The sequence below is a fragment of the Chaetodon trifascialis genome, chromosome 3, assembly GCF_039877785.1.
Source record: "Chaetodon trifascialis isolate fChaTrf1 chromosome 3, fChaTrf1.hap1, whole genome shotgun sequence".
NCBI classification, from domain to species: domain Eukaryota; kingdom Metazoa; phylum Chordata; class Actinopteri; order Chaetodontiformes; family Chaetodontidae; genus Chaetodon; species Chaetodon trifascialis.
In genome coordinates, this window is record NC_092058.1 from 18,504,457 (window position 1) to 18,530,620 (window position 26,164).

General features: G+C 47.0%; 1 protein-coding gene across 4 annotated transcripts in view; it reads right to left on the minus strand.

The window, feature by feature from the left end:
- srgap2 (SLIT-ROBO Rho GTPase activating protein 2) overlaps positions 1-26,164 on the minus strand; it is a 52,302-nt gene that overhangs the window by 15,541 nt on the left and 10,597 nt on the right. For 3 of the 4 annotated variants that reach the window (XM_070958537.1, XM_070958536.1, XM_070958539.1), the window contains exons 2-3: positions 7,904-8,096; positions 2,265-2,427 (exon numbers count right to left, since the gene is read on the minus strand). In XM_070958537.1, coding sequence (XP_070814638.1) covers positions 2,265-2,427; positions 7,904-8,096 — 356 coding nt within the window. Of the gene's footprint in view, positions 1-2,264; positions 2,428-7,903; positions 8,097-9,033; positions 9,231-26,164 lie in introns of those variants that run through there. The other variant, XM_070958538.1, reaches the window with a different exon arrangement.

The following is a 26,164-nucleotide window of genomic DNA, read 5'->3' on the forward strand; positions in this document are numbered from 1 at the left end:
GATCGACCATGTGAACCGAATGTGTGCACACGGATTCATTCACACACACACACACACACACACACACACACACACACACACACACACACACACACACACACACACACACACACACACACACACACACACACACACACGCACACACGCACACAAGGGACGAGAAAACATGGGGGAAAGACAGAGGAGGAGACAGAAAAAAGCAAAGAAAGTCAACTGGGGAAAAAAAGGTGAAGGAATGCAGAATGAAAGCAAGAACCGATTTCGCCAGCGCATGTTGAGCATCTGTCTTCTTCTGGACGAGGGCGCGGGAGCGGGGCGGGCGGTAGCGTAGCGGGGGTTCAGAGGTGAACAAAAAGGTGAAGGGTGGTGAGGTGAAAGTCATGTCATGAAGTAAAGGAGGAGAAATGGGAGGAAAAGTGAGGGGAGAACAAGCTGTTTATGAAGAAACAGGAAACAGAAATCATAGTGATGAATGTCTGTGGGGGACTTGCAGAGAGCAGAAAGGTCAGGAACAGAGGGGTATATTATGCTGCAGAGGGAGGAAGCAACACGGAGGAGATTTAAGGTGGCGCAGCAGATGAAAAGAGGTAACAGGATAACTTAAGTTGTCCCGCCCTCGCTCTTTAAAGTGCTGCAGGAGGCTCATATTAGATGACAAGCAGCCAGACTACAGCCAATCTAAAAGCAATCAGCTGTGGCTGAGCCCTCCTATCTATCAACCGTGGATCTTGACCTTTGGACTTCTCGTCTTGCCTGTGGTCGTCTGTCTGCCGCAGCAACACCGCAGCAAAAACTAGCAACTGGCACGCTTCATTAGCCCTGATGTCTGTGGTCCAGGCTGAGAATGAGGGCTCATTAATACTGTTTGACTCATTAGCGCTTCCTCTCTTTGGTGACAAGATCTCACACTCCCACGGTGCTGACAGTATCATTCTGCACTACTTTCCACACTGGCTGAGATTAAAAGTGTCGACTTGTCTAAAATGGATCGCGATGTTCCTCTCCATGAGTCGTGTGTGTGTGTCATGGCCCCTGGCAGTGCTGGTATTCATGCTACTGACGGGAAAGGCTATAAATGAACTAATTATCTACTTAATTGGCCATCAGAGCACTCCATGTGTGGATGTGTGCAGCCTGTTATGACGCAGACATGATGGAAGCACCTCTCGTGCCAAAGAGCAACCAGTGTAATCAAAATAGAAATCAATGCCCAACGACAGGACCGAGAGCGAGGGAAAAAAAGGAGAGAAAGTGTGTTTTCTCTTGTTCTGGGGTATCACACAGGCAGAGGGAGATTTGTGTGTGTTCCCATTGCCTGCAATCAGACTGTGCGTGTGGTTCAAAGACAACCTATCAGGTTGGAAATCAGCAGCCTCTACCATGACATTCCAGACACAGACTGCTTCACTTTGCCTTCCACGCACGCACTTATCTTACAATACTCGTGAGGGTCCTTTCCACATTCTTTTCTTACACCCTATCCTTACCGTAAACTTAGCCCGTAATATTTTAACCTCAACCCAATTCTGAGTTTAAATCCAGGCCGAGGCGCTCATCCTCTGAAGAGGGGACGGGCAGCCAAAGTGACCTCACCTCGCACAAAATGCGATTGCTCTGAAAGTCGTGCAGAAGACAAAGGACGAATGAAAAGCAAAAATGAAAGTCTTATGTTTACATATTTACAAAAGCCGGTTGTTAAGTATAAGAACATAATACCTGTTTTGAGCCTGAACGTTTGGTCTAATGTCCTACATGGAGATGAGCAATGTCTCCCAACCACGCTATTTGCTCGACAAGCTCTGATCTCCAGTGGAATCGCTTCACCCCTCTCTCTCGTCTCCCTCGTCCTCTCACGTTGCCCCCTCCCTTCGTTCCTTTTGTCAGCTCTCGCTTTCTCTGATCTTCCTCCACATCTCCTCTTTCTCAGTATCACTCTGTCTTGTCTCTTTTCTCTCAGACGAGGCAGGCAGAGAGATCAGAGGAGCCAAGAATGAGTCTACTGTAAGAAACACGGGCAACATAAACTCTGCAGGCCTGAAGTTCGGCTGACGTGCTGTCAGTCACTAAATCAGCCAAGACAGAAAACAGATGCTGGAGAGACAGACGGACAGGGCTAAAATATGACATGGATTCACCGCATCAGTTGCTACTGTGACATACAAACCCATCATTTTAGAGCTGTACAAAAAATGTCCATTCCAGTGTTACAACATAAAACAAAGACTTTCCAAGAGGATCCGAGGATCCATAAACCAGTGTATTACCTTCTTGAAGAGGCGTCCTGAGTCCTCGCTGATCTGTGCAAAGCGGGGAATGATGTTGTTGAGGTAGAGGTCGGACAGGGTGGCGTGGTCTCGGCTCTCCCTCTTCACCTGAAGCAGCAACAGGTTCCAGCAGTTGACTGGTGATAAAATGCTCTGCTCCTTCCTACACACAGAGAAACAGGGAGCCTTAAAAAAGGTATTCAAGGACCTCCAAGCATCTTTTCAGATAAATGACTAACATTAAGTCTCTTTCATCTTTTAACTTCCCCCTTTCAGCCTGCTGATAGATGTGCGCACACACACACAGGCTTACCCGCATGTAAAATGTAGAGATGGGCGCACAAAAACACACTCTTCAGACAGTGTTTTCACAAAAATGAGACAAGGCATTTAGATAAAATGCAGACAGGGAATTAATGCCCAGAGAGATTTATGCACAAAACTGCCACCCTCTGTCTCACACACACATGCACGCACACACGCGCACACGCACACGCATGCACACAGAGGCTTGGTGAGCCAGCCCAAACAGGGGATTCAGCCAGGGTACAAAACCCAGCAGGAAGAGGTAAGACTCCCCCACAAGCACAGCTGTTGCAGAAAGGAATCAGAGAAAGAAGGAGGGAGAGAAGTGAAAAAGAGATAGAAAGAGAGAGATTTAAAGACTGCAATGAGTTCACTAACAGTCTAATGGCTCAATACTGTTTCATTGTCTTTGCTTCAAGTGCCCATAAAGCTGTTACACAAATGCAAGGCTGTCAATGCCCTGCTTACACGACAACACAGGTCCTTTGAGAGTGTGTGAACGCAATATGTGTGACTGTGTGTGTGTGTACAGTATGTGTTATGGATGATCCATGGATGATCTAGTGGGTAAAATGGATTATGAGTGAGTGTAAGTGGATGAAAGAAGGTCTTTGTGCAGTTTAAAAGCAGCTTTAACTGGATAGAGACAGCAAAGAGCTGCAAGGCATTTACATCACACACACACACACACACACACACACACACACACACACACACACACACACACACACACACACACACACACACACACACAGATGGGGGTCAGGAAAAGTAGAGCAGTGACCCAAGCATACACAAGGTCAGACAGACAGAGAAAGTCTTTGACCAAGGGGTACAGGGTGGGGGATGGTGTGCATGGGGAGGTGTGTGTGTGTGTGTGTGTGTGTGTGTGTGTGTGTGTGTGTGTGTGTGTGTAGGGGGGGTAGTCTGAGGAGATGAGTCATAGATGTGATGTGATATGCTGGTACTGCCTGTCACTGGTCAGATGGTCAGATGACTAACTGAGTGTAACAACAACAATCATTTCAGGGAAAAGAAATGTAAAAATCCTCCTCCATACATATAACAAAGCCCACAGACTGAAACTCTCAGCGTGTCGAGTGCTCAGCTTGAACAGGGATCATGTGCATATGCGTGTGTTTGTATCACTTTCTGCTCTAGCTTCTCTCTGCTGTCTGTGTCTTTTCCGGCACGTCTGTCTTCACTGGTTGCACAATGCTTTTCTCCACTGAAACAGGTTTGCAGTTCCTCTATTTGCTCAAGCGCCCGGCCCCTCCGCCTCCATCTGACATGTCACCCTCAGTGAACCAGCGATCGCTATGGTAATGCCACAGCTGCCCTGGGTGAAATATCACCAAACCCTCTCTGACCCTCAGCTATCACAAGGTAAACAACCAAATGTCACTGGCCCTCCGAAGGTCACATGGTGCGCATTGGAAACGAAGTCAGACCTCAGGTCAGGTGCTGCCAGTGACTCACGTCGCAAAGAAAATGCTAAATGTTCTTTTACATTCAGGATCAAGGCGCATAGCATTAAAGAGGGCATCACTGCAGGCGGTTTTTATTAAAAGCTCTGGCTGCACAAAACACAAACAATTTAGATTTTAAGCAACAATTACAGCTGGGAGAATACTGACATGTTTCATAAATCTTTAAATATAAATGGTTTCATATTCCTACTTTGTTTGAATATTGAAGACATAAGATATAAGCTTATTGAAGCTCTTTTGGAATTTTAGTCGCAATTCCTGGTGCAATATTTTAATAATTAAAGAAACCAAAGTATGTCAAAAATTTGGGATGTCACCAGCAGCACTTCATCATGTGGATCAGGATGTGTTTTGTGATTATTTCTCCGGTAAAGAATAAAAATAAAAAATACAAAGATGCTCTCTATCTGACCCTGATCAAGATAAATGTACTCTTGTACATTTGCTTTCACTTAAGTTGGTAATAGCAGTATTTCCTGATCCTGAGGCATTACAGCTGACTGGGGACATGAAAATTGCCAGCGCTGTGCTATATCAGACTCCCTCCCTGCAGGACATTATTTTCACCCAGTGATTGTAATTTGCTGTAATTAATAAAGTCTTGAGTGAAGTTTAGTTACTTCAAGTCCCATCTCAAGTTTAACCAAAAAGGATGTTGCCTAATGAACCCAGTTCTTATAAATTTGGAACCGCTATGACACGTGACTTTGTTAGCATCATTAACAGTGTAATCAGACAGACAGGGAGAGCATAACACAGCACAGAACTGACTTAAATGAATACAGACACAACACATGCAGAACAGCAATTTTCAGTCCACATGTGGTCATATGACCATGTGATCTTTAGAGTCCGATCCCCAAAACCACATTGAAATAATATGCCCCCGTAGCCATGGGTTGTAGAAGGGGCTGCAGCTTATTAACAGCAAAGCTGGCCTAATATTTAGCATAAGGACAGGCTTTGAATCAGTGTGCAACTTGTCAGGGCTTCTCCATGTGACCAATCAGTCTGTCAGCCTCAGGGCACACGCACACACACACACACACACACACACACACACACACACACACGCTCACAATACAGTTAAACCATGTAACCCCCCACCACTGCTGTACACAGTCTGCCAAATAGCAGGAATACCAGGGGTCTCCACGGGATCAGCACACACACACACACACACACACACACACACACACACACACACACACACACACACACACACACACACACACACGCACACACCCCACATTGCTTGGAGCACCATCAACGCCTACATCCAGACACACAAAAATACACACACATAACCGGAAAATAGCTGAAATTCCAGCGTGGCACCCGGACTGAGCAGCAGCAGATGCAGGGAGACTGTTAAACACACAGATGTTGGATGAAGAGAAAGGAGAGAGGAAGAAGAGCAGGAAGAGAAATGAAAAGCAAAGACTGAACACTTCACATGCTGACCTGCACAATGAGATGTTATACTCTCTGTCCTCTGCCCTCCCCCTCCTGTGCTCCCCCCTTCCCTCTCCCAGTATGCAACACAGGGAAACACACACTCTGCAACTGTCTCCGTATTGATCTGAGCTGGAGGCCGTGTGTGTGTGTGTGTGTGTGTGTGTGTGTGTGTGTGTGTGTGTGTGTGTGTGTGTGTGTGTGTGTGTGTGTGTGTGTGTGTGTAGGGGGGGTATGTCCTCTTGGTTGGAATTGAGTTTCGTTTAGAGGCCCTATTGATCTCTCTTAGTCTGCGCCTCACAGAGTGGTTGTGGGTTTGCCCCCAGCAGAGAAATGAATGTTTGTGGAAAAGTGTGCAACACAGAAGAAACGAGAACAAGAAGAGTGCAGGAGAAAAAAGAGGAAGGTGGCAGTAGAGGGGGTCGTGGTTAACAGGAAGTTAGCAAGAGAAGGAAGATGAGCAGTACAGGAAAGAGTCAAGTCCTTCTCAACAGTTTCTGTCATTTTGGAAGATCCAGCCTAAAAAAAGTCTTAACAGTGGTTCCTCTAGTGTTACCTAGAACACCTGTAAAGAAAAATCTAATGATAAACATCAAAGTTTCTCCTATTTGTTCTCTTAGAAATATATACCAATTCATTTTAAAACAAATGATGTTGCTGCTGCACAACTACTGATCTCTGATTTTAATCACTGGTGGATGAATTCACATCAATAGTGACAAACATGAAGTCTTATTTATTGCTATGTAGATACGACAAAGAGTGAAAATTAAAGTAATGCTTTTGGCTTTATTAAAATGCTTACATCTATCTGTTCCTACAAGCATAGCTTCAGTGGCACAAGCTGAAAAACAACCCAAAGCTGGACCATAAAACTGTGGACACTTTTCCACTGAACATGCCTCCCCTTGTCATCACCTGCATCTGTTAGTTGCATCGTGGCTCTTGGAGATGCAAGAGAGAGATGAATGAAAGGATGAAGAATGGGCTCTACACAAGGGGCCATCTTGGTTCAATCCAATACCACCATTTTTCACGAGTAAGCAATTACTGATGACCCAGAGCTGTCCCACAAATCATGACACACTCAGTGAAGTGACTCATGTCCCTATGAGATGTTTGGAAAAATAATGCAGTAATGATGCGTTAACGATACTGCATTAACGATCGCAGAGCCCTGCGGCCCCTCCAGATCAGCAGCAGAGATCAGTCATTAAACACACTTCCATGGAAAGGTTTAACACTTCTGGATAGGTTACACCTGTGCTGTCTTGCTCAAAGCTCTTCCCTCGTCCAGGATGCATGTGAAGTATTAAAACATCCTCAACGATGGAGGATCTTGGTCAATTTCAAAGTCCCGAACTAAAAGACGGAGGAGTGAGGACGGAAGGAGGCATAATTAGTTCAATGGAAAGCATCCTCTGCCTCTCCACAGAGTGAGTGTGTGTGTGTGTGTGTGTGTGTGTGTGTGTGTGTGTGTGTGTGTGTGTGTGTGTGTGTGTGTGTGTGTGTGTGTGTGTGGTTTATGGTTAGATTAGCAGTTCAGTGAATCCTTCCCCACAGGGAAACAGACTGCTCTCTCCCACCAAAAACTGCCAGATAAATTATACAGGAACACTTCCCGCTGCTAAAGCTGATGAGTCCCAGTGTGTATTTGTATGGCTCTTATGTATCAGTGAGTGAATGCATGAGTCAATGAGCGAATGAGTGTGTGAAAGAGAGTGTGGCATAGAACGAGAGAGAGGGAGCGAGAGGGAGGCAGTGAATCCCCATTTGGCCAAGGTTATGCACACAGGAGGATGCAGCGAAGTAGTCAGAGCACAAAATCACCACCTGGCCATTTCTGGCAATGTGTACACACACACACACACACACACACACACACACACACACACACACACACACACACACACACACACACACACACACACACACACACACACACACACACACACACACACACAGGACCTCAGTGCTAACAGAAACGAGTGTCCTAATGAAATGTGTAAGTGGTAAATCATGTGGTGCTTCATTAAATCAAACTGGGAAGCAGTATGTGATGTAAGTCAGTATTTTACAGACTGCCACATGACCATTGACCTCCGTCACCGTTCTTGGGCTTCCTTCAGTTTCATTTTTTTTCCTGTCTCTACTTCTCTTTTCTCAGGAAGGAAGTCACTGCTCTTCAAGTGACTTAGCACTTTATTTAAAGTGCTAAATAAGGAAAACTTTTTTTTTTTTCACTTGGAATCTTCAAGCAGGGCGAATGTTGGCTGTCTAAGCTAAATGAGCTGAACAAATAAAACCATATGAACCATCTCAGCAACCTGCTGCCCCGTGCGGTGGTGCTTCTTGCGTGTGTGTGATTAGCTATGAATGTCCCCATACTTGAGTAGATGGTCCTTGGTGCTGCGTGTCTTGGTGAGGAACCTCTCGGCCAGCTTCTCGAGGTTGCGGCTGTAGTCCACCTCAATCTCTGCTTTCTTTCTGAAGAAGTCCTGGAGGTCCTGCAGAAGCTGCACCCGAAGCTCACACTGCTGGTCCAGACACTTGAGCTGCTCCACCAGCTGGGCACGGATCTCTGCCGGGGTGAAAGGAACAGGGATAGAGAGACAGTGGTGAGTTGAGCTTCTTTATGAACTTCATTATACAAACCACAGCCCAGGTGTAATCAACATAGTGAAGCCACAAAGGACAGCCTTCAGAGAGCGTTTGTTACCGCACACTTCTAAAAATCAAAGGCCTCTCCTCTCTAAAAAACATGCAATTATCCAAACAAGTGGGGAGTAAGCTGCATACATTACTGCTGGCAGTGCAGCGCTATCATTAAGATGCGTGCCACAACAATGTGCAAGATATTAAAGTCTGAAACAGTTTCCTCTTTACAGCTGAAGTGGATGAAGCGTCGCTCTGGTGGAAACACCTGGTGGGGGACTGACACATCAGCCTGGAGTTATGGCTGAAATCCACCCCCCCTCCCACCAGTCCGTAAAGCACAGACGGCTCTGCATGTGTATACACCATCATATTCATGTGTGCATCTGTGTGTGTGTGTGCTATCAGCTATACTCTTCCACACACAGAGAGATCTCCAGAGGCAGTCATTTATCCCAGCTTATCACTTTTCATTTTCCTCCTGCCTCCTTCCCCTCTCCCTCCTCCATGCTGCTCTCCAGTCTGGTTTCAAATTAATAGAGTGCACTCAGTGCAGACACACTCAGTAACCATATTCAATCACTGGCTACAGAGAAGTCCTCTGGAGAGTCCTGCCCACTGCAGTTAGAGACTGAGACACGAGAAACGTCCACAGCGGCACATGCACACATCTACACACCCAAGGACATGATGATGATAAGCTGGATCAGTGCTGACAGCTGACAGATTAATGCTATGCTCTCATAGCTGCCAGCCAATGCTGAGCAGGGCGCACATGCATCCTTTTTAAAGAGTTAAGAAACTGCACACACACTTCTAGGCTGTGCCGCTGCATCATGGCTTGTCTACCATGGCCGTCCTACCTTTACAACGCTGGCTGAAGAGAAAGCGGATGGTTTTGGCCTCCATTCCAGCTTCGGTGCGGTATAGACTCCCCTCTCATACACAATAAGCACACACACACACACACACACACTCGCAGGCAGGCAGAGAGTCAGCCGTCCGTCGGGCCGACAGCGACTGTTGATGCTGCTTTTGTGTTTAACAGCTGAGAGTGCAGTTTCTCATTACCACAAAGAGAAGTGGGATATCTAAATGTGTCTATGGCCACCGCACGCCTCCCCCGTCTCCCACTTCTCTCTCTCTCTCTCTCTCTCTCTCATAAACACATACCTAAACATTGTGCCCCCAGCCGGCCGCTCTGTCCACTCACAGTCATTCTTTACTGATTAAAAGGCCAGAACGGAGGAGCTTTGTGGCATCATGACGCTACGCTGCAAACACTCACGCATGCACCAAATAAATGCATACACACACAGTCTGTGTCTGCGCTAATGACCTGGTGTGAATATTTGCTTTGACAACATGTGTTATTGACTCGTGGTTTGTGTCCGTGTGTGTCTGTCTGTGTGTGTGTGCGCAATTTCCTCATTGCACAGTGCTGTCAATGGCGGGGAGTGAGTCAGTGTCCCGCCTCTCAAGGCTGCCACACAAAACCTCGAGACGGCAGCCTTGTAATTAGCCGAACACAACAACACACACCATATACACAAACACCTCAGCTGAAAATAAGCACACCCATCCAGAAGTGTAAGAAGGGGAAGGAAAGCGTAAGGTAATCCACAGGGAGGCAGCCTGAGGGGTGGGAGATACGGAGCAACATAAGTCCCATGTGACCCCAATGTTTAGAAAGCAGGTTTAATGGGGCTCAAATTAATTTAATGGAGATGCCGTGCCCTGAAACCCCTGTCGGACCCAGAACAGTCACATTAGGATGGAGTGAGTTGGACAGCATGCTCCATTTACAAAATGTATGGATGTGTGACTCGATCCCAGGCTAACCCTGAGCTCTCCACTCTACGCCTTGTAGATACTGGCCGCTGAGCAGAATCTCCCTGAGGGACTCCAAAAGAAAAAAAAAGGGGGTTTTATCAATGTGTGCTGAGAGACAGGGAGCTTGGTCCAGCAAACAGCAAAGAGGAGAGATGCTGTCAGAAAAGATGGATGCGGCTCTTCCTCTCCATCTCATCCCTCTGTAACGGTCATCATCCCCTTGAGCCAGCAAGAAGTGGGATGTGAACTGGAATGTGACGCCTCCACCCCCCCTCCAGACAGCCCAGTCACATTTTCCAGGCAGATGAGAGCAGGTCTTGTAATCAGGCTCTGGGATTCTACTTTACTGATGCTCTCCTTTCTTTCTTTCTTCCCCTCTTCCTCCTCCTCCTCCTCCTCCTCCTCCTCCTCCTCTGTCTGCAGTGCTGAGGGCCGTCTGGCTCTGCCTGTGGGAGCTATGTCCGTACACTTTTCACTTTGTTCACCAGTCTCACCAACAGCGCCACCAAACACAAAACAACTTGGCAGAAGGGGGCGGTTGCTGCGCTTTGAAGCAGCTCTGGAAACACACATGGGAAAAAACTGAACAAGCTGAGAAATCCGGCTTTAAAATAAGATCGTGCATCTACGCCCCTTCAGGATTTGTATAGTGTAGCATCACTTCCCCGCTGTAGAGCTACACATTAACATAGTTAAGTACATTCACACATGTTATGAAAGTCCCTCTCTGGCCGTGATTTAACTTCCACACATGTTGTACAGATTAATGCTGATTCTGATTCTTTCTCAAGGTTTGTCTTCCTCCTGTTATCACGTCTCCACCCCGTCACCACCTGTTGGTTTGTTTTCTCAGTGTAAGTGAGGCATGCCCTCTCTGTCTGGCTACCTATGCACATTAAAGAGTGAGCATGAAATGGCAGAAATCTGCGGAGTTCTGCGTCTTTTTCTCCTTCAAGCCATTTTACCCAAACCTGCCCCTCCTCATCATCCATTATTGATCGGTTTGCTTATCCTGACACAGAAAAAGGGAGACAAAATAACAGATGAAGGATGGAGACAGCGTAGCTGCACAGCAATGACATTACCGCCACAGTCGAGGCCGAGGGCAGACTCGGACATGTTGACGCATACAAATGTGTGGATGAATACTCAGAGGGAAATAAAACTAAAGGACATGAAGAAGACGCTGCCAAAAGGAGCCTGAAAGTTACTTTTTGTGGCCAAAGTTGTTTTTGCAGTAAAATGCCACCAGCTTTGGTGTGTTTAGCTGGAAGCTGACAGGAGTGATGGGTGCCCTGGATGCTGTTCTGAGCTGGCCTAGATACAGGAGCCACACACACACTGCTGCAGGCACTCATTATACCTGAAATCACCCTGAGCCACGGGCACAGCACACACACACTGACAGTGCTGTGACACCGCGAGTCCGAGCTGTCACTCTGAGCTGTTGTGACGGCTGCTGTCCAGCCCCCGCTCTCAGAAGCCACACCCCAGATCTGTCCTCCTCTATTACTGCTGGCTTGTAGAGAAACACACACACGCAGACACACACTTACACGCACATGGGAACTGTTTACAAGTAGATGTGATGGGTGTTCGAGACGAGGCTTGAGCTGGATGTAGAGGGTACAAAACAAAGGAGGATCGACACAGACATGGGTGGCAGGTCTGCTCTTTTAAAGGGTGATTCTGGTTCACTGTGATCAGTCTGATTCTCGCAGTTTTTGACCGTGATACATTTTGCTAAATATAACACTGTGCTCACCAAGTTATTGCAGGGATTAGGGATGCACTGATCCAAGTTTTCTCTCCTGATACTGAGCAATACCGGCGCTCCCTTTTTCTCAAATTTAAAATCTGTGTGTACCTCACTGCATCAGATTCACTGGATTCATTCCCAAATCAGTCAACGTGAGGCCGAAGCCTGCTCAGTCAGAGGCCCATTATGACTATATGTTAACTGATGCCAAAAACATTGAATTTTTTAACGACAACGATGAATAAACTGCATTAAATGTGGATCAGTTGTGCCATGTCCGATACTCAACCAGCTTAATCGGCACAGACGCTATTTGGCAGATCAGATCAATGCATCCGTTACAGAGATCGGGGAACATGGCAACATCACTGAAAAGAGTTCATTGGGATCAAGAATCAGAGAGATTTTACACAAACCCAGGGTTAAGGAAAAAGGTAAAATCAACTCAAACTGTCCACTTGAAACGTACATCACAGTTTACAGACCAACTTCCTGTTCAGCTTTGACCTTTGACCACAGTTGTTATGTGAATTAATCAATTATTATTGACATTTCTGGTTTCTGGTTTACCTCATAATAATGTGCTTAGATAATCTGGTTTAACAGGTTACAACCTGTCTGTCTGTCAGACCTCAGGAGTTACTTTGGTGCCTCCATAAAATACAGGTCCAAACCAGGCAGAAGAGACACAAGTTGTGCAAACCGGGATAATCCTTTAAACATAACCCCCCGCCAGGTTTAGTGCACACAACCTGCACCAAGTAATCAGTGAACACAGCAGGAACACACTCATCAGTTAACTAGTTCGAAGAAACCCAGGAGATCTAGTTACTGGTGAGGCAGACTATTACCCATTTTGTGTGTGTGTGTGTGTGTGTGTGTGTGTGTGTGTGTGTGTGTGTGTGTGTGTGTGTGTGTGTGTGTGTGTGAGCACACGTACACACTGTGTTTATGCAGCGAGGCCTGGTCTTTGTTGCCCCAGGGGCTGATACTGCAGTACAGTGCAGAGGAGAAGAGGAGGGGGAGCAGAAGGAGGGGTAGAAATGGTTTTGAGTTGTACCACTGTGAGCTCATACTATTGTCCTCAGAAGAATGAAAGAAGCAGAAAGAGAAGGAGAAAGAACAGAAAGCAGTGTAAACGGGTGAGTAAGGGGCAGGGGGGGGGCACTGCGTCACTGTGAATAATATGTCCATTCATCCCTGTACACACAGGAAGAGAGGACAGAGAGACAGGAAGTCAGTCGGACCGGTTCATTGCCAGTAGGGAGCACACGAGGGGGGGGGGGTCATACTAAAACAACCACAGGAAGCACGTGTGTGTGAGTGCGTGCGTGCGTGTGTGTTAAGACGAGGTGCAGCAGGATGGGGGGTTGGACTGAGGTGTGTGTGTGTGTGTCTGTTTCTTCAAATGAAAGGGCCTGAAGAAAAACAGGCAGCTGCGGAGTTCACCAATATAACCCTCCGAACCTGAAACCAGGCAGGAAAAGAGGGGAGAGAGACTGACTGGAGACTGACTGAAACTGGGCCAGGGGTTTGCAGGTTGAAGGGGGGCAAGCAGTGTGTGTGTGTGTGTGTGTGTGTGTGTGTGTGTGTGTGTGTGTGTGTGTGTGTGTGTGTGTGTGTGAGAGAGAGAGGGAGAGAGTGGATGGGGGCTATGGGACGTGACTTCTACGCAGTTGATTGAGTTGGTAGTCTGTAGCCTCAGGTTGCAGGTACTATTTCCTAATAAGATTCTTCAGCAGGGTGGAATCTATTAGTTCCAGACATGCCTGCCTAATACTGCTTCACTGTACACACACACATACATACACAGGCAGGAGTGAGTGAGGAGGGGAGTAGAGGAAAAGATAGAATTACAGTACAGTAAGTGTTGGAGGGAAAACTATTGCAGGAATGGAAAGATTCCAGCCAATGTCTTTTCCTTGGGTCTGGACTTTCCTCTGAAAACAAACACACACACACACACACACACACACACACACACACACACACACACACACACACACACACACACACACACACACACACACACACACACACACACACACACACACACTCTCTAAAACTTATATAGGCATTTCCTCTCTCACCCAGAGCTTGAAACCTTTAGGAAAAGCAGTGTCGTCTTAAGGAGGCCAGTTAACGAGCTTAGTGAGTTTTAGACATGGAAAACGCAGCAGAAGCCAAACCACTGCAGACCTGCTCTGTGTGTAGGAAGACAGGCGGGCAGAGAGACAGGCAGGGCACAGAGGACACGAGAGAAATGAAAGCTACTCTGTGCTGTGCCTGAGCATAAATAAGTAAAGAACAGGAGATTTCAGAGGGGTTAAAAGTTATCTGTGTCTCTTCGGTACTTCAGAAATTTCACTTCTGGTCCAACTTTATAATGGAGAGGCAAGTACTGAAGGATGCTTTCAGCCAGCGAGGAAGCACGCCGCTGACCTCACAGCCTTTAGTTTTCACACACACACACAGATACACACAAAAACAAACAAAAACTTCTGCACCAATTACACCACTGGTGACCCAGGAAATACAAAAATGCATTATGAAAGTAGGACTCACTGACATAATACGAGCTCTTGGGAAATATTTCCCACCATCATTTGTAAACATCTTATTAACAATGAATGAGCAAAGTTTGATGAATAAGCAGCAGGCCTCCGTAAAGGAACAGCTCGACATTGCAGAAAGCTAGATGAGCTGGAGGAGCGATACCACTCATGTCTGTCCGTTCTATATAAAGCCTTTTTTCCTCCCTCATTTTCAAAAGAGTGGAAAGCAGGAAACAGCTCGGCTGCCTATGTCCGAACCAGGTAATAACATTCATCTACCAGCACTTCTAAAGCTAGCTAATTAACACATTATACCTCTTATGTCTAATCAATACAAAAGCCAAGGTTTAAAAGGGGCAATTTGAGGCTTTATAGGGGGTTATGTGCAGGAATATTTCTCTCCTGGACTCAGATATATCAATCTTCTCAGCTAACTCTCGGCAACAAAGCGAATTTCCCAAAATGTCAAACACCCAGTTATGTTAGATAAGACATGGCATCCAATGAGATGTATCAAACCTCACCTCCCCCTTCAGTATCACCTGTGTGTGGATAAACCATGACCTGTCCATGTTGCACCCTTCATGGTGGGAGTAGGGAGAGGAGGAGGCTTGGTGAAGAGGAAGAGAGAAAAGAAGGTGACAGGACAGAGGGAGGTTATGGGGGGTGGGGGCACACAGCAGGGGTAAATTCCTCTGCACTACTACTCAGATCGGGAAGTCATTAACCCTTTACTAGCTGGTGAGATGCTTTATCTCCAGTGACAGGAAGGAGGGCGGACTCCTGTGGAAGATGAGAGGTGAGTGTGTGTGCTAACGTCAGGGTTCCATGCACTCCGTGAGCTGGGAGCACAGGTCAGGGGCCAGGGGTCCCAAGGCTACTGGAGGGGGCCAGTCTCCCACGTCAACCAACCAGTGGAAACCACCAACAATAGAACTATAGATTTCAGGCCTGACTAAGTCATTTTTAACTAATCCTGCAGCCTGAAACTATTCTTCAGCCGAGTCGTCATCTCTTTAAACTACAACATGATCAATCCTTGCAGGAGTTTCTTCCAGCTCTCTATGGCACTGTAACTCCTTGCCCTTCCTGACACCAGCAGCCTTTCCAGCCATCACATGCTCTGATTCCTCTCCTGGTGGTAGAGGGGTTGTAGGGTTGGAAGTTGGGGGCTGGGGTCTCTATGCATAATGAAAAAGGCAGCTTATCAAAAGTTAAGTAGCTCCTCGTCCATTTACAACCCCTGCCTGCTCTACTAACCCAGTCTGGAAGAGGCGCCGAGACACAGGGTGGGTGTGTGTTGGGGGAGGGGGTGCGCCTCACACAGATGCAGGGATTGAGGATTAATGAAGAGACTTCAAATGAGATTAAGACTGCAAGCAACAGTTATTTTATTCATTTAAAAATAGCGATTAGTCGCTTCATCATTTAGCCAAGAGCTCAAGTGATCAAGTGATCAATTAATCAGCAACTATTTTGACCATTGACTAGGCATTCGACTAATCCATTTATAGCTTCTCAATTGTAAGAACTGAAATTCTTTGGGTTTTGAACTGTTGGTTGCTTTGGGAAATTAACGATGGGCATTTTTCCAATTTCCTGGCATTTTATTGACCTAAATTAACTATTGATTTATCAAGAAAGTAACTGGCCAATTCATCAATAAGGAAAACAATCAGCCATGCCCAGCTGTAGCTGTGACGTCTGTAAACTACTTAAAAAGAAATCGATTACTGACCTGTTGTTGATTATATTCCTACAAATCATTTCGGTATCTAACTGCTTCAGCACTAAATGAGGTCACACTCTATCTTACAATTCATCAATTCCCATGATTTGAGACAGGCCTCTGGGCTAATTTGTGGATATGTGTGTGTGTGTGTGTGTGTGTGTGTGTGTGTGTGTGTGTGTGTGTGTGTGTGTGTGTGTGTGTGTGTGTGTAGTTCATCCTCAAGGGTACTATCCACCTGGTGTCACCTCCATTTCCTGTCTCTGCCGGACACAGCCATCTGGGCCTCAGTCTGTTCCAACAGCCTTCATCTCTGTCTCCCTCTCTCTCCATCTCGCTCGCTCACTCACTCGCTCGCTCACACACACACACACACACACACACACACACACGCTGCGCCGTAGGGATGCAAACCATGACAGTATAGTGATCTACGCCATCTGTTTGAGGAGGTATGGATAGGTATCAGACAAAACCGCACACACATAGTGTACCATCCTGAGCCCGCAGGAGAGACAATATTAAGCTGAGATGGCCCACTGATTGCGTGTGTGTGTGTGTGTGTGTGTGTGTGTGTGGCATACACTCTTTCCAGTGTTTCCAAATGACCAGCGCACAACACCCCCCTTAATCAGCTTAGCAGCCAGTTGGGGATTTGAATAATCCACAACACAAGCATGGGAAGGAGCCCGCCGAGTGTGTGTGTGTGTGTGTGTGTCTGCGCGAGGGGTCTGTCTGACAGTGTGTGTAGTAAGTTAAATCAGCCTCGATGATTTTGGACAGCGCTCTCTCTAAGCATCGAGCATTACAAGAATCATCCAAGACATGGGACTACTTTGAAATAGCGATGGCTGGGCGTGGACTTCTTTCATGTGCAGACACATCGTCAGGTGGGTAAAGGTTCATTCCCATCTCTATTAGCAGGTTGACACTTGTCATAATTCCAGTGAATGACTGACGGTGTGTGATGACTCGCTCCTTCTAGATGAAAACAGTCATCAATCGTTCAGTCACCCCCTCTCTTATTCGTTCTTCATCTGTCTTTCACTCCTCTGTCAGAATTAGTCTGGTCAGCACCAATGATTCACAAAGACCTTGACGGCTTTGTGTGCATGCATTCAAAGCCCCCCCCATCCCAGAGGGAAGCATCAGCGCTTTGATGCCTAATTCAGTGTGTAATCGCCTCCACTCTGTCATTTAATGGTCGTGCATGGCAGCCTCTGTCACACAGCAAACTGTATACACACACACACCAGATGGGATGGGACAAAGATCCATGATACTGAACATGTGTACGTGACCGGTATGTATGTCCTTACGCAGCAAACTCTTATCACTGCATTCCGATAGACGTCAGTGGCATGCTGAAAATGGCCGTAGGAAAAGATGTTAGAGATGGAGATAGTGAGGAAATAGTGAGAGTTGAGAGGAGAGGGGCGGGTGAGGGGCATGTTAAAGGGCCCTATCTGCTGATGGCTGCCGATGCTTATCAGTGGAAGCCAGCGAGGCTGGGGGGGGGGGGGGGGGGGGAGCAGGGGGAATATGTTTCATCAGAGAAAGGATGAGACCGAGAACAGCAGTCGATAACACAAGATGATATCACTGCATCCACCTTTCGGTCACATCGTTGCGATCTCTGGCTACAGCTACAACCTTCTTGACAGACGAGGGGAGGGCCGGGGAGAGAGGGGAGGGCCGGGAGGGCTGGGGAGAGAGATTATGGGGCAGATGTACAAGATGCAGGGATGCAGTGGAAGGAGAGCAGGTATATGCAGACGTAGGCCATTACAGCTGAAATGATTCGGTGGATAACCGATTAGTTAATCAACAGGAAAAGTAATCGATAACAATTCTGAGAATTGATTATTTGATAGAGAGAAAAAAAAGTTTTGATTGCAGCTTCTGAAATATGAGGACTTCCATCTTTTCTCAGTTTCAGATCATTGCAAATTGACAGACAAAATGAGCAACATGAAGACTGTGTAATTTATGATCACAATAATTTTTTTAAAACTATTTCTGACATTTAATAGACTAACAAATTAATTGATTAACAAAAAAAACAAAAAATGTGAGATTAACATACACACTGATCTGTAAAGACCCGCCTAAAGTGTCAGCTATGAAAGCTGAGGAGGTGGATGTGGGGGTAAAAGCTCTGGGTCATAATCAGAGAACAGAGAGGTACAACGTTTGGCTCTCATCCCTTAATCACTGAATGCAGAAAAAGCTGAATCAGGATCAGCCTATGCAGCAACTGCCATCAACCCCCCCCCATTTCACCCTTCTCTCCAACCCGCTGCTCCAGAGGTATAACTCATTCTCACGCCGGCTAATGTCTGCATGTATGTGTGCGGAGAAGTGGCCTTGCTGTGTAATGACTCCTGCAGAGGCACAGCTCAGAAAGCCAGGGGCTGCCAGCGGTGACAGGCCGGCCAATGAAATATGGCTCCCATTTCAACCAGGCGGCAGACTGTCACAACAACCCTTGCAGACACCAAGCCTGGGCGCGTGAGGAAAAGCTACGACGTGTGTGTGAGAAGACCAGAGCCCCGCCCTACCTGCTCCTCGCCCCATGGAGAATGTAGCATTGCGGTATATGCTATCATCACTGGGGGGGGGGGGGGGGGGGGGGGGGGTGTTACAGAGCCATGAGTGTGATTTCAGTATACTCATTGACTTTTTTCCCACAGCAAAGATCACATTCAGCCAGCTAGTTAAATTCTCTCTCACTAGCATTCCCCACCCGCTCACATAACCCCCCATCTGGCTTTGTCTGAGTGCTGCAGAGACATGGGGGAGATGGAGAGAGGAAGGGAAAGTGGGCCAAGCTGCATGAAGAGGCTCCCAGGGAGGAGGACGACTCAACACCTCAGCACAACAAACCGCTGCAACTGAATTTTATTGAGCAGCACAAGAGCAGCACAGGGGACTCGGCTGAGAGAAAGACTCTTTCTGCTCCTCTCCTTCTTCTTCTCTGCAGCATTGTTTGGTCTGGTTTTACATTTAGTTACTTTCACACTAACAAAAACAACTCCGCTCTCTTGAGGTAGACTGACAAAGAGTAGCATGTAAAGACAAGCAACATTTCATCTCGCTATCGCTCTTTTCTTTGATGTAGTGCTTTTTACACCAAGAATCAGAGTAAGGAGGTTGTCTCTTAGTCACGGCTCAAGGTGAGATCAGGGTCAGCTTCTTGGTGGAGCGAAAACAAGGTGAGAAAAGCGAAAAAAGGTGCATTCAGCAATACTGATCAAACACACCTTCGTCAAATTCAGCAAATATGTCCTCACAGCCTCCCAAAAAAGCTTTTTGTACACAGGCCAAGCAGCAACAGGGGAACTACTTGCACTCCGACCTCTGCTGCTTCTCCTGCTTCTGACAGCTGCTCTTCCACATCCTCCCCCACGAGGAACAGTGCTACACCATGACTTAAGTCAGACAGTCATTACGGGCGTTGCATTGGCTAGGCGCATCTATGAAATGTAATGAAAAGAAATCCTATGAAAATTGTCTCCATTTCCTTCCCAGTTTGCACTATTTTCTGAATTTGGCGATGAGACGCATGAAGCAACAAGTGGGCTGTGTTATCTGATCACCAGTAAATACATACACTTGTTCTACTGTTATATCTACCACTGTTGACTAATGTTTCCAGTCTCTCTTTCATGTCAAAATACCAAGACTGAGTCCTTCATCTCAATATCGAGTGTTGATCACATGTAGCCACTCAAAGTGACCACAGTAATCCTCAGACAGAAGCAATCATTGAGTGGTCGTAGCCTGTAGGTGCAGCTATTATGACAGTCCCTAATATACACTGATCCACGTGTCACTGGGATATGATGGGTCAGGTCCTTGTGAGATAAACATGGTGTAAAAGGGGTCTGAATGACGATTCAGATCACTATTCAATTCAGCACACTACTAGGTCAAAGCCCACTTTCTAGTCATGCTTTTTTCATTAGCGCTTGGCCCCTTAATGAATATTTTGGGCCTCTAGTAAAAGTTGGAAAATGAGCTTATAGAAGATGCATAAGCCAGGTCATTCATTTCAGCAGGCTTACTATGAGAGTGAGACAGATTACACTAATCAGTGTCTGCATGCTACGTGGACAAACTGCATACTCATTATCAACCTGAACATGTTCTGACATTAAATAACTAATTCGTGCATAAAATGTATGTTTTACTTTATAATGTGACCATAAAACAACTGATCAAATGGGCTTGACTTTGTTGTCCTGCGTTGAAAAGATGCATGATGATGCTAATGCAGCAGCTGGGTTTAAGAGTTCCATCCATTATCTATACTGCCTATCCCTTTCGGGGTTGCGGGGGACTGGAGCCTATCCCAGCTACAATGGGCGAGAGGCGGGTACACCCTGAACTGGTCGCCAACCGATTGCAGGGCCACATACAAGGACAAACAAACATTCACGCTCACACTCACACCTACGGACAATTTAGAGTCATCAATTAACCTAATGAGCATGTTTTTGGTCTGTGGGAGGAAGCCGGAGTACCCGGAGAGAACCCACGCATGCACGGGAAGAACATGCAAACTTCACACAGAAAGGCCCCGCCTGACCCGGGGATCGAACCGGCAACCTTCTTGCTGTGAGGCACGCACACTACCTGCTGCGCCACCGTGCTGCCGGTTTAAGAGTTCGATTCCTTTAACAGGATGAGCTGTAGCATAGAGACACTATTAAACTTTGCTGGATTGTATTACCCACTAACATCATTCAAAAACTCAAAGCTCAAGGCCTGGAACTTGCACAAACACCTGACCGGCAGTGCTGACACACAGGGTCCTGTTATACTTTTCACACTTTTTGAACCCTGGTATTCTGTGACAGCCTGGAGCCTGTAAAACGTCAGTAAAGACTACAAAACCAGACAAGGAGTTAGTTTAACATGATCGTTTTTCTGCACAGATGTATGAATTTCTAAGTAGGCAAAATGATGCAGATGGTTGCGTACCAAGCAGCAGAGCCTCCTGTAAGCAGGTGTGTGATTTGGTGTACCCTCATTTAGTGGTTAGGACATCAGACTAAATTAATCTCGCTGCAGCAGGCCGAATCAGGGTCAGCTTGAGCTCACTGCCCAAATAAAACTCTGTGTCTTCGTATAGCTTAGTGTTACACACCGCATTATTCCGCAGTGCAGAACACTCAAGGAAGCCTTCAGCACATCTTCCAGTGTTTGGAAAGTAAAAGTAGACACACAGCACACATGTTGGAACTGGAACTGTCTCCTCCCAGAATCCTCACAGGTGAAGTCTGACTGAGAGGGTACTCAGAGGATGTGCAACCACTGCAGAGTGAGGAAAGCTCACCTGAGCAGCCTGAGAACGCCCAGACACAGTGAACACAGGCCTTGTGCTGCTCAAACACACACACAAACACACACAAACACACACACACACACACACACACACACACACACACACACACACACGCTATTGTTTTGCATCCTCACACATAACTGCCTAGTGAGCCACATGATTGTCCCCATGGCTGAAATATCAACATCTCATGGGTCGTAACAAGCATCTTCACAGTCTGATGATCAGCACAGCTAAGGGGCTGAGGACAGACGGTCAGCTATGCTCCTGACCGGCACTACGACAGATTCCACTGACAAGCCATCCAAAGAGGCGCTCATGTTCTGTAGTGCTTGAGACCACCATGCTGGTGCAGCGGGGGCGTCGTCGCACGCGGCTCCGTCAAACAAATGCAAAGTCACCCATTGTTGATGAGTCTGGCTCAAGTTTTTGCCAAAGCACAGTCTAACATCAGCCAGCAACAGACTCTGCAATCCAATTATAATACCCTGTGGTATTGTGCCAATTCCGCCTACGCATAGAGACAGAGAAAAATGCTGCCGTGATTGATTTCTAGCTGTAAAGCCCTGCCTCAAAAGGAGCACAACCTGCTGAGCAATGCTTTTTTGGCATCTGATAAGCCCTCAATCTCACGGATGTATTATTTAAACTGGACTTTCTGGTTCATATATCATCTTCTCTCTGCTTACTGCAACAACACGATCACGCCCACGCAACCGCTCGCACTTATTTGACACAGCGCTGTCATCAGTTTGAACAGTCGAAATGATGAATTAGATGTTCTTAAGTCAGGACGTTCTTAACGCAGAGAGCCTGTCTTTACTCCTCAATGACAGCGAGCGAGCGTCCATTGGAATGCGCATGATGCTGAATAGAGAGCGGCTGCCCTCTAGCTGACTCGAAGCTTTGACCTCTGAGAGGAGGGGGGTCAACGATGACACAAACTTCTGGAAGAATCAGGCTATTAGATTAAAAGTCGAGTGTCCTCCTCCTCCTGGCATCCTGATGGTAGGCCCAGTGGTTACAGAGATAAGCTGGGTTTTTTGAAGTGGGGTTGTATGAGGTGCTTATGCATACTCAGTGTATTATTTACAGTAGATGGTGGTCAGCACGCTCTCAGTTTGGGGATACAGAGAATAGCCTTAACATAACCTTGCTAACAGACGGCACTTTCCTTTGGCACATTATCTTCTCAAACGTGGAACTTCAGAGTTTCAGGGGTTTATGGACGAGATGTCAAATGCAAGAAAGTAAAAATGAGCGATTATGACAGCAACAATGATGAAATGCTGCTCACTGTGGAGACCAGAGGATACCCTCATGAACCAGAGGACACAGAGGAGGAACTTTTGCAAATGGAGACTGAATGAGCTGAAAGAGTGAGAGGGTAAACTTCTGTGGGAACTGTATTTCTTTACTGGTTGTTTGGAAAGTCATTGTTATTTAGTGCTATATTAGCTGGAGGTTGAGTACAGCCAGTGTCTATCTGGCTTACTGAGCGGTGGTCTTCAAACTGGTGGCATGCTGACTGCCATCTACTGTAGGTAACACACGGACTGCCCATAAGTACCTCATATAAACCCACTTCAACCTGAACTATCCCTTTAAATTCGACTGTTCAAGTCTTTCTCTTGCAGTCCCCCTGCCCTTTGACCCCATGGGAGCCTGGAGTGGAGTGAGCCTGAGACACATGATGGAAAACAAAGCTATCTGTACTCAGGAATGGACGGCCCTGATAGCAAGAGAATACGCCTTTCCATCCAGAAGAGAGTGAACATAAGGTCAGTGACTCTACACAGCGTGTGTGTCCCATTTAGTGTGTGATGTGATGTGTGTGTCAGAGAGTGGAATCAGTGCAACACAATAGAGTGCTGCAGTGTGGGCGGCCACACCCTTTCCTCCTCGCTCCCCTCCACAGCCTCCACTCCGGCCCCTCAAAAACTGCCTTGATGAGGATTTAAAAGAAAGGGACATAAGAGGGAGGGAGGGAGGGCGTGGACACGCCTGGAATTAAATCCCTGGCATACCGTATATACATATAAAAGGAAATCGGGAGTTAGAGAGAGAGGAGAACAGGAGCGAAAAGAAAAAACAGACACTAATGAATGCAAGAAAAAGTGAGAGGTTTGACAGATCCTCAGCTCAAGCAGAGGAAACATGACATGAAGAGAACGGAGAGAAGTGGGCAGAACTGGGGGAGGGGGTAAGAGAAACAAAATGGGGGCATAAAAACAGTCAAACAGGAGACAGATAAATACTGAGGCATCCAGAGGGAGGGAAGGAGAAAAAGCCAGGCTGTGCATGGCATTGTGTTCTGCAATGTGTCGCTGAATTATTGATGCGGCCTCCGTATTGAAGGCGAGAAGAGGGAACTCTTTTTACACACTGTCGAATCTCTGCGTCGCCAGCACGCACGCAACGATGTGCAGCGGTCAGCCCTCTCGAGGGGCTCGATCGGCTCCCCCGACAGTGTGTGTGGCTGGCGGGGAAGGGGAGAGGTCAAAGGTCACAGCAGACCAGAGGGAGACATGTGGCGCACACCTGTTCGAAACTCCCCTCAGTGGACTCACGCAGACAGATCATGACGAGTCAGACACAAAGGTAAAGTGAGAGAGTCATTAGTGCCGTTTATTGTTTAGCAGTTCTCTCCAGTTTGAAAGGCTACAAAGAGCGCCCCTCATGCTTTCCCGTATCCCTTCCCCGCCTGTGTTTTTCTCTCTCCCTGGCTGGCTCTCTTTCTTATCCGCAGAGGAAGCCTGTTTGATCTTGCGGAGTCCTGCTGTTCTGGCTCTCCAGCTCCCAGACATCAGGCATACACTCCTCTCTCCCTCACTGAAAAGGAGAGAGCTCGCTCCTTTTCCTCTCCGCGCTCCCACTTCTTGACAAGAAAAGGGGGGCGGGGGGGAGAATCACAGAATCTCCCTCCCTCCGCTCCTTGCCAGAAATCAGACCCATTCTCCCTGTTGTACCAAAGACAACAAAATAATTCATGAATTCAAAATGGCCTCTGTGCTGTAGAAGCTGGGCTGAGGCCAGCTGTGCTGTGTGCATATGGACCATGTAGAATGTAAGCTACGACAGCGATGTATTTCACTCAGAGGACAGTGGCCATCATTGTCACCGCCAGTCCGAGCGGGGCACAATGGAGAGGGATACAGCCAGGGACCTGACTCACACATACTGTAAGCCTTCCTGGCCATTATCGCTAACAAAGACGCTGAAAACAATGGCCATGAAGTGTCAATGTGTTGTGTGGAGATACAATAGCTGCTCTAATACAGGCTGGCTGTGCCAAAACATCACTGCAAGTTTGTTTTTCTTTGTTTCACTGGAATCCAGGGTGATTTTTGCACGTCTCAGCCCACAGACCACAGTTTGTGTGTATTAAACATGACTTTGGGTACACAGTCTGCTCAGAGATGCTCTGACATCCAGGAGTTTAGAGTCAGCTGCTGAAAAGCATTGCCATGTTGTTGGAAACTCAAACCCACGGGACAGTCAAGAGGCAAACATGGATTCTGCAAAAATCCATTTTAATGCTATTTGTGGTGAGCATTTTTCAGCAATAAACACTCAGTGTAATAGCTTCCTGTAATTGTAAGTAGTTTCCATGGTTACTGGTGCAAACTGCCTTTCTCTCACAAGATTCAAACTGTATACCAACACACATGGGATTCACAGGAAACTTGGATATGATGCAGAAGACAAAAACCAGCGTGTGTGTGCACATTTTACATAATCTAGAACAGAGGTCTGAGCAAAGCGCTGCGCTGTTACCACCAGCAGCCACAGGTGCCGCCAAATCAATCAGCTGCAAGCTCGAGAGCGGACTCCTAAATTCTGAAGTGAGACCTACATCAAGGCTCATGGTGTTCAAATTCACCCTGTTTGATTTCAACATGGATGTGCAGACGGTACATTACAAAATGGGATGACAATGATCCCTAAAAGCGTACATTCATCCAGCGGTGGGAATCCACCACTCCAGACTGGGAAACTCTCCTCCACATTCCTCAGAGGGAATACCATCAGCACATGACAAGAGCCCCACTCACACTCGGCCACTTAGCCTGCTGCCTCCCACTGCAGCCTTTACACACAGAGAATGCCTGCGTGTATGTGCGTATGTGTCATGGACAGCAACCTTTAACACGCAACGCTGCCCTCAGACAGAAAGAAATCACAGAGAGAGGCAGTGGGAGAGGCAGGATTTGGGGGGGGGGAGAGGAAGACAAAAGGAGTGATGGGGCACCAGAACATGCTTGTGTCAAGCAGCTATGCCACGAATGTGATGAGGTGATTGATGGGAAGGTTCTTTATGCTAAAGGGCACCACCTCCTCTTACCCTCTTCTCTTTGTCAACTTCTCCATCACCCTTATTCTCAAGGCTCACCTCTGTTCATTTCCAAGAAAACCTACTCAGTCTTACTCAACAGGTCTAGGCAGAGGCCTGCTTCCTAAACAAAGTGACTAGACAGAGTGTAGCACACTGTATATGATCCATATGGAGAGCACCCATCAGCTCCACTGCAGCCCCATGTCCTGTATGGGCCACTGCACAACAGGAATGAGTATGTGTGTGCATGTATAAGGAGAGGGATGTTCCCATTTCCACTCTGTTTGAAGCACATGGACTGAGGCGGAATGTGAGGGGGGGCAGCAGGGGGAAGGTGAGGGGAGGGAGGCGAAGGCAGTAATCTGAGAGGGGTATCCCACAGCGCAGACCAGCACATGGTCTATACACTGTGGACCCAGCCTACAGAGAGAG